At 38.4% G+C, this 9,571-nt stretch overlaps 1 protein-coding gene across 2 annotated transcripts; it reads right to left on the bottom strand.

Moving 5' to 3' along the window:
- Positions 1 to 303: 303 nt before the first annotated feature.
- Positions 304 to 9,191, bottom strand: rfwd3 (ring finger and WD repeat domain 3). 2 transcript variants are annotated; one of them, XM_083546580.1, is made up of 13 exons: positions 9,171 to 9,191; positions 7,418 to 7,629; positions 6,504 to 6,745; positions 6,151 to 6,209; positions 5,857 to 6,069; positions 5,560 to 5,651; positions 5,348 to 5,462; positions 4,556 to 4,778; positions 4,299 to 4,449; positions 3,743 to 3,919; positions 2,089 to 2,303; positions 1,065 to 1,279; positions 304 to 961 (listed from the first exon to the last, which is right to left on the bottom strand). In XM_083546580.1, the coding sequence occupies exons 2-13, from the start codon at positions 7,627 to 7,629 to the stop codon at positions 791 to 793; spliced, it is 2,085 nt and encodes a 694-aa protein (XP_083402706.1). In that variant the 5' UTR covers positions 9,171 to 9,191; the 3' UTR covers positions 304 to 790. The 2 variants fall into 2 exon arrangements, with proteins under 2 accessions (XP_083402706.1, XP_083402705.1); XM_083546579.1 differs by lacking the exon at positions 9,171 to 9,191 and adding an exon at positions 8,373 to 8,605.
- Positions 9,192 to 9,571: the final 380 nt, after the last annotated feature.

The raw sequence follows: 9,571 nt of genomic DNA, 5'->3' as shown, positions 1-9,571 counted from the left end.
AGTTGGGGGCATGCATGTAGACCACATCACACCAAGATCGCCCCTCACGTTCTCTACAGATTGGACCAAGTCAGTCCCAATCATATTTTACATATTGCAAATTCTGTAAAGTAGAAAATATTTCATTTCAATAGAACACAAACTCCTTCCTGAAACCTTTTCCTACCTTCTACTGTACAAACCTTACCAGGTTTACTTGACCAGGCTAAAGATGTTTGGTTCAAGTTTATTTGCCTGAAAAAGCAAAATACACAATACTAATTGTTTTTAGTTGATAAAGAAAAGAAAAGCCATAAATAGAAATAAAATGTTATATATTTATTAAGAAGTACAATTAGAGAACAGTAAAAAAACAAAACATATTTACATATATTCACCACATATTCACAGACACAGGAAAATAAGAGACATTTCTCTTTGTCGTATTTTTAAATGATGCATCATGTTGTAACGGGACCAATGTGACAAGAGTATGGAACTAAAAACAACACTTGAAAGACAATATTTATGTATTTTCAAAGTGCAATAATGTCATATGACTAGTGATGCTTTTTATAAACTGTTTATGAACTCAAAGCAAAAGTTGATAATTAATGGAAAATATTACACAGGGTATTTTCTGGGTATGAAAATTGAACACAGTCACTTGCATGCCCTGCCTTTATAATCCTTTCATCATCATAAAAAATATGCTTTGAAGACGTACACCTGATTTCAGTCAAATGTCATGACAAGTAAAATTAGACCACAAGGTCCTCACAAGGTCCAGCAACCACCACAGAAGCTGCAATCAAAAACTCGCTCTATCTAAGCCACTCTGTTCCCATTTATAGATCTTAATAATCTTCTCTGTTAGAGAAGCCAGGTAGTGTTCTTGGTTTGTCTCAAAAGGGCAGATGTCCATTACTGGTAGGTCTGCAGGAAGTTTCTGAAGCAAGGCTCCACTACTAGCATCCCACACCTAAAATAAAAAACAAAAACAAAACAAAACAAACAAGATTAATGTACAAGTTCAATACAAATACCACTTACTAAAACTGTGCAAAACTAAACTTTTTACACACCATGGTAGAATTAGAGCCCTCATCTCCTGCACACACCAGAGTGGAATTTTTAGCAGGACTTTTAAACACTGCGTTTTTGGTGAGCAACTTGGACGATGAACCAGCAGTAAAAGTCTGGACGGGAGAACAGGAGCAGACAGGAGCCTGGGCAGCATCCTGATGAGGACTTCGGTTAAGCTCCATCAGAACACATCGCAAAGATGGGTTGGTGCGACCTGGAAGTCGACAGCATGTAGTCTTTAGTCTAGTATTTCCCAATTCTAGTCCTGAAACACTTGTTGCTTCTAAATATTAGTGGCTGTTTAGCAAGAATAGTAAAATGTACAGTGACCCAGAGTCTCAGAGATAATGCATGGTAAACCTTCATCTCCCCTTACCACTACTGACTCCTACCTGCTCATCAAAAATCTAACACATCAATATTCCTTGAGACAATGGTTATTAATAAAAATAATTATTATATATATATATATATATATATATATATATATATATATATATATATATATATATATATATATATATATAAAAACAGTTTTGGGCTTTATGACCCAATTTCATTGCACAAACAACCCAAAGGACTTAGAATACCCCCAGTGGTTCAAGGTGTTCCTGGAAATATACTAAACATGTACACTTTGATTCCTGCTATACTCAATCTATGTGGGAAAAAAAAAAGGCGATCATGGTCTAAGAATACAATGTTTACATAAAACATTTTAGGATGCAGGTCACATTCTCACATTTAGACGCAATTAAACGCATTCAATAATTCCATTTAATGGAAATTTTCAAGTTATTCAGTAAAAGCCTGAAAAGTCTTGGATTATTTTGATTTATAGAATAACAATCGATATAACACTGGTACTGGGGACACTCGTTTTTGGATAAGACCAGTGTCTAATAGTGCACACAATAAACCACAAATATTGTTTTCAGGCCTAAAAATTAATAATTGCAAATATTGTCCAAACAAAACCATAGTCCAAAGAGCCTGAATAATATTTTATCCCAAAATGCTCACCTGGTCTGTAGGTGACCAGACAATGTCGGCTTTCAGGTTCCACCTGAATGTCTGTGCAGCCTCCAGACTCTAAAGGCAGCATGTGCTGGCGATAAGTGGTTCCATCCACCTGCTCCCAGAAACAACCTCCTTCAAGGGAACCAGCAATGATGCCACCAGAGGGAAACACACTGGAGGCAGCACGGGGGAGGTAGGACAGGGATACCACTGGACAACTGTGCATAAAACAACCAGAAACAACTTAAACAAAACTCATAAGTAATGAATAAAAGATGTAGTAAATGAAGGAACTTCAGCATTTGGGATAAAACAAAGCAAAAGTAGGTTGTAAGGACACAATCCTGACTCAATAACAAACCACACAATTACTGACTATACTCCAGAATCCTGGAACATTTTAAAATATTTTTAAATGTCACGTTAAAGGCCAGAGTGGTGAAACAATTTCAAAACCTAAATTTGGATATTGAATGCATTACAATATGTGCATTTAAAGAAAACAAGTGAGAATATAATAAAATACGCTATAACAGTTACATACAACTAGGCCTCACCATATACCAGCTTGAAATTAATTGCCAATTATCTTCAGGTAACGGCTATAGGAAAGAAATTTGACAGCTTAAACGATAGGCTTTTTGAGTAGCTATAGTTATATATACAAAGCATTTCAGTATGTAAATACACAGTTTTACCCTATTGGTTGAACTGCATACACGTGAGCTGCATGCCACTAGCGTCGCATGTGCATTCAGAGAAATTGCTTGACCTGAACAGTAGCAGGGCAAAATGAATGCAACTGAAATTTTAACAAAAGTTTGAATAGCGGCTATACACGAGCGAGTTTAAAAGGGCTCATTATAGCGTTAGTGTTGTTACTGACATCGCACGCACCATGGAGTTGGCAGCAAGAGAAGCAAGGTTCCTTCCCAAGCAGGATTGAATGTTCCCAGTATTAGTTGATTGCTTGGTCGAGTGAGAAAAGTCGTGGCTTCCCTTCACTGCAGTGAGAGTTGTTTTTGCGGCAGAGCAAAAGATGCTTGAGATCGCATCACATTAGCTTATTATGGATGTTACTACATGGTGGGACAGCTCAATAGATATGCTGGAGTGTTACCGGCTATAAGGGCGACATGGATAGCGCCGATATTAGTGATGCCAGAGAAACAGTAAACCTACTTAAACCGCTGAAAAAGGTTTAATAAAAAGATCGCCACCGTGTCAGTCATTCTAACCTTAACATCTATGATTTTATGATACACTGGATAGGAAGAACTCCACAACTATAGCCAACATGAAGACAGCCATCCTTCAAAACATCTTTGGCAGATACACATGGGTACATCTGGATTATCTTCTAGGAGAGTACTGCCTATTTTAGTTTTATAATAGGTTATTCAAAATGTGAAGCCTATAATAAGTTTTTCTTTATAAGGGATTGAGAATATAATTACCGGTAAGTGAAAATTAACAATGGTTACATGCACTATGGGCATCAGTGAGCAGTGCATCAGTCTAGCTCCAAAAGCAATACTACATGCTGATTTGCAAGTTATATCATGTAACGTGCAAATGTTACAATGATTTGTAAATACCTAGAACCCAACAATGCAACAAATCATTGCCAGCTGCTACACTAGCCCAGTATCTGTACCTGGAACGTAGCGGTGCCAGCTCCTGCACATGAGTGCTTGTGTCCCTTGTGTCGTACACCCGCACTGATCCGTTGCTCAGACCGGCATAAATGTAGTTGTTGTTGTCGTGACACCAACAGCAGCTCCACACGGGTTTGCCAGTGTTGTAGGCCTGTACCACAGTGTTGGTAAACAAGCTGCAGAGAAACATTGCAGCATTAAAAGACTACAAAAGAAGTGACTTACCAAAAAATGGAGCACAGTCACTGTGCTCGGTTCACTACAGGGGGATTAAACATGTGACAGCATTGCATTGGATCAAATACTAAATGCATTTTTCTCATAAACTGTATATATTACAATGTATAGAATATGTTTGTGAACAATCTTGTATGTGTCCTTGGTAGTAGGGTCATGCTGTTCCAGTCATTCAATTACCTGTAACCAGACAGCCCTAATATAACTATCATTAATGACTGCTCTGAGAGACAGAGCTTGCAAGCACATTACTGCTACTGTACTGGTTGAATATGGAGCATCATATAGCCTATGGGAATAAGGAAATGAATATCATACCTGGTGAGTTTGATCGTATTATCAAAGGCAGCAGAAAGCAGTAGGCCATCTTGTTGTCTGTTGAAGGCAAGGCCCCTGATCTGTTTAATGTGGATGGGAACATAATGACTGGCTTTCAGATTCACAGTGCTGATTTTTTTCACCCCAAAGCCTGAGACACAGTAGAAAATATACAGTGAGGAAAAGGTCATACTGTGTGATGGGGCGGAAGAAAAAAAAATTGAACTATATATATATACATATATATATATATTCACCAGGGACCAGCGAGGCATGAGGAGAGGGTTGAGAAGCCAAAAGGCAACTGAGCGGCTCACAGTACGACATGACACGACACCCACCAGCCTGAGAAACAAGGACAGCCTTGGAGAAAACAAAACTTCCCCTGCTTGAGGATTCGAGTCTCTGAGATAAAGACAGTATAGAGGACTGAGACTGAGTCGAGCTGGAAGGAGTCTGTGCCATTAACCTCCTTAACTCCTGCACAGAATTGAAAGGGGGGCGAAAAAAATTAATAAAAAACCCTTCAGAAAACATAGGGCAGTGGAATAAACATGGTATGTGTATACAAACTTGAAAAATAAATTACAGAGTATAAAATAATAGCACATTTTGTTCAGTGGTCCCCTGAACTTCCAAAAATCCGTGAATTTTGGACGCAGCCCCTATGGTACCTTAGTGAATCAAGTTAGACATTGTGACTTTAATACAATGTTGTGTATAAAAAAGTTTTATGAAATTTGTTAGTAAAAAAAAAAAAAAAAAAAAAAAGGTTTGATAACATAGTAAATAATTATACATTTTAAACATATTATTCCTAACGTTACTGAACATCCGGTCCCGCTGTGGATTCCAGTGAATTTTAAAATAATTCGCATCTCGCTGTTATAGTTAGGTTCCAAACGAGAACCCGCAAATTTTCCTGCGAGTCGGAGCTGCGAGTTCTGAACCGCAAATTATCGGCGGTTGACTGTACAAAATTCTAAATATTTACAGTGATTTCAGTGTCACGTGATCATCTGCAAAGCGAGTGTGTGTGCAGCTCATACCTGAACCTCTTTGCGGAGTTTCCCACATTCCTCTGTTACAACCTGTAACTGAAGACGACACTGAGCAGCTTCCAGCTCTGCTTTCCTCCGCAAACTCTGCTCCTGCTCCAAAGATCTACACACAAACACACCTCTCAATAATTTCATCAACACCATGTAAAACAAATAAACTAAATTTACACTTAATCTACATTAATTCCAAATTGCAATACCTCTTTAAACTCTCCTGCTCTGTATTGTCCACTGCTCTGAGTTTATGTGCATACAACAGGACTATATCAGCTCGCTTGGCTTTTTTATTACACTGAGGGACAACAGAGCAAAAAGTTTCATTGTACAGTTAAGCATATTTGTGAGTGTGCCAAAACAATAGTTATGCCATAAACACTAGTAAAATCACTGAAGTATAGTACATATAAAAAGAAAATAATAATAATAAAAAAAATATAATAGTCATCTATATTCACCAGGCAACCTCTTTGTCCCCTTTACTTTAATGAGGCACTAACCTGTGGGCATTTTGCTCCTTGGCCCTTCAGCCAGCGGTCAATACAGGTGAAGCCAAACAAGTGGCCACAACGCAACGTGGCCAGACGGTGTTCACCAGACGTGGTCCAAGGTTCGAAACATATAGAGCAGGTCTCTCCCTCTCCTTCTTCATTCTCAGCTCCAGCAGTTGAGAGAGAAGCGCCTTTATTGACTTCTGAGGGTGCCACAACAGGCTTTGTGGGAAAGGACAATGAGAAATCATTATAGCACAAAATCCAAAGTGTCTGGGTCTTTGCACACTTGATATGACTTACCTCAACCTCAGGCTGTACTTGTGGTTCGGCTCTCTCGGCTTCAGCAGAAACAGCAGGCACTGTGTTAAAGACAAACCCTTTCTGTTTCAAACCAAGACTTGAGCAAAAATGAGACAATTTACCAATCTTTTAATGCAAACCTATGTTTGAGAAAGCACAACCAGAGTAACTATAGGATCAACTGAAATCCTTCACACCACTAAACTTTAAAGTTACCCTGTTTCTGACTGTTAGAAATGTTCCTTATTTTTTTGAATGAATCGAAACTGAAATGATCTAAATCGAGAGGATGTAATAACATGTAAATAGCCTATGCAAAAGGGAGCACAAGAGTGTGGCAGATAAAGGTCTACCTGATGCACTGGACTGTTGAACAGGAGTAGGCTGGCTGGAGTTTAGTATAGCTGAAACATCTGGCACAGGTATCGAACCTGAGGTCCCTCTATTGTGCCTTTCCTCCTCAGAATCGCTAACTTCGTCTGTGCTACCCGAGAGGGGGTCTGTGTCACTTCCAGCTGACACCCTAAGTAAAAAGTCCAAAGGGCCTCTGTTCAAATGTGTAGTCTGTGTGGAGTACTGGAACCGAAGCCCTGCTCTGTAACAGAGATTCAGGTACAATCAATCAAAACAAAAATAGCTTATTTGAAAAAAATATCTCCTTATTTTCTTATTTAAATTTTGCTGAATCTAGCCACACAGGCATGCAAAGATGTTTGCGTAAGTGTCTGCCAACATTCTTCACAAGCAAACTGAACACATACATTAAACAAAGAGTTACCGACATCAAACCAAAGTGTACTAAGAACTAATAGAAGATGTTAGTATTCATGAAAGAACAATTCAGTTACATTGTAGATCAGGATAATTTTTTGCAATTTTTTACAGATTTGTGCTGTTTTGCTTTTTATTTAATGACGATCATGAATCATCCCCCAAATCTTCCCACCAGGTGGGCATTTAACTGTTTTGTAATGCTTGAGATGGCCCATAAATGCACTTAAAAATGTTATAAACTTAACTGATTCTGATAAATTAATTTCAAATTGCTTTATTTTACATTTAAGAGTCAAGGATATGCAAGCTTTAGTGAAATATTGATCCGGACTCATTCCACCACCAATGACACTCACTACACATTCCTGCTCAACTCGGCATTGTACCGCACTCATTTTGGAAGTGAGAAGCTCCATTGGGAACCCCATCCATAATCCCCTTCCTGCAAGTCTCAGATTAATTGTGTGTATGTGATTCCTTGCAGACAACACACCTAGCCCTCCTTCTCCTGACAATTTGAGTGGCTATGACTCGTGGCCTGTTAATCGGAGCGGTGCTTTGTCTTTCAGGTCTTCCATCAGCCTCTTCATCCTCTTCCACTTCTGTACTACTCCCAGAGTCGGGGATGATAATGGGAACTTCAAGACCAACAGAACCAACTGGACTTGCAGCTCCAAAATGCGCTTCCACCTCCATATCTTCCATCTACACGATAAAAACAACAAATTACACACAAAAAATAGACAACCAGCAAAAGGGGTAGAGCACATAGAGCTTGTGTTGTGTATTTCCTAGTCTAGATCACTGTATGCATATGACAAACCTTCATGTGCCTAACATCACACTAGCTAACAGTAGTATGCTAACATAGCCAGCTAAAGGAACAGTCTGGAACAGCAAACGTGTGCGTCTCTCAATTGTCACAGCTTCAGTTAGCTTTCATGGAATGCATGAATGTCCAGTCTAAAGGGGACAAAATACCAGGGTTTCTAATACCATCACACTAGATGGGGAACCGTTCTAAAATAACGTTAGCTATTTAGCCTGAAGTGCCTTAGCTACTTCAGGACGCTGGAGCAAATAAGTCGGGTAAATTGTCTGGCTAAGAAATAAGTAACATATATCGATTTGCGTCCTTTTGTCTTTTTTTACCTTTAGTCTAGAAAAAAATAAAAATAAACAGCGTATTAGTGAGTGCTTAGCAACCGGAGAGCAGAATCATCAGATTGCTAGCTAGACATCAAAGTACTGCTGCCCAAATAAAAACAATGAACTAGCAGTCTGAGTGTTATTTAGCTCTAACAGAGCCTGAGATTTATGGACATGGAGACATTTCTGTCACGCTAATATTTAATAATAAAGAGCACATTGTACCGGCTAGGATATGAAAATACAGATCAGGCCAACTAGCCGAGCTGGAGTTAGCAAATGCATAATATAATCCTTACCTTATCGATGTATTAACCCTCGTTTTACATTAATCAACCATCATCCATGAACCGATCAACTCTGATTTTATGATAACTGTGATAATACGGCAATAACCGATTCTTGTTAGAAATATTAACATGTAGGTCGCTTTCACGCCACTCAGAGACGGTTGTATTGATATCCAAATGCCCGCGCCAAGCTGCAGGCCCGCCTTTCTCTACTCACGTGTACCACGAGCCAATTAATACACAGGGGTGCACAAACTTTTCCTCACGAAGAGCCAAAAATCACACTTGCTTGAAAGCTGTGGGCCGAAAGTAAATGTAGCATTATAGGACACGTGGTATGAAAATCAAAGACGCCATAGTTTCTTTTATTTACGAGTTCATCATATTGAAAAGTAAATAAATACATAAATCAATAGAAAACACGACTCTAAATCTTCAGCCTTAGCTGAGTGAAACTTACAGTAAAAAGAGGAACAAAACAATTTATTGTACAATAGAGTTTAATGCTCAATACTGCCATTCAGTCAATTATAAACTGTTTTTACATTTAAAGAGTAAAGGGTTTGCAAGTTTCAAAGAAATGTGGATCTGGTCTCATTCCAACACCAATGATACTCAATTTACTAGACACTGGGTGTTCAGCACAAAGTACTGCTCACACCGTATGTATTTTGGAAGTTGGAAGCTTCTCTGGGAAGCCCACTCACAATCCCCATCCTCTAAGTCTTAAACTGATTCCTGCAAGACAGAAAATAAATAAATAAATAAATAAATAAATAAATAAATAAATAAATAAATTGTTCACACCTAGCCATCCTTCTCCTGACAGTTGTTGAGTTGGTGTGAGTCATGGTCTGTGCTTTGCCTATTAGGTCTTCCATCAGCCTCTTAATCCTCTTCCACTTTCGTGCTGCTCCAAGAGTCAGGGATGATGATGAGAACTTCCAGACGAACAAAAACTGGACTGGACTCCAAACACCTTCATCTACAAGAAAAACCCCCACAAAAACATCAGTCAGTGTGATTCCTTGCAGATATATATATATATATATATATATATATATATATATATATATATATATATATATATATATATATATATATATATATATCTGCACACACACACACACACACACACACACACACACACACAAGATGCCAAATTACATAAACAAACAAACAAACAAAAAAACTTCACATATAGGCCT

The sequence above is a fragment of the Silurus aristotelis genome (assembly GCF_946808225.1).
Source record: "Silurus aristotelis genome assembly, chromosome: 7".
Taxonomy (NCBI): Eukaryota; Metazoa; Chordata; class Actinopteri; order Siluriformes; family Siluridae; genus Silurus; species Silurus aristotelis.
Note: the sequence above shows the minus strand (reverse complement) of the source record. Positions and strands in the feature narration are given on the sequence as shown.

Bases quoted from the DNA above. Each gene is read 5' to 3' on its own strand.
- rfwd3 (XM_083546580.1), bottom strand. From the start codon at position 7,629: ATGGAAGATATGGAGGTGGAAGCGCATTTTGGAGCTGCAAGTCCAGTT. The intron at 6,746-7,417 runs GTGTGTTGTCTG...TCTCTGTTACAG, and splicing joins GTCAGGAGAAGGAGGGCTAG to AGCAGGGCTTCGGTTCCAGT. The intron at 6,070-6,150 runs GTAAGTCATATC...TTTCCCACAAAG, and splicing joins AAGTACAGCCTGAGGTTGAG to CCTGTTGTGGCACCCTCAGA.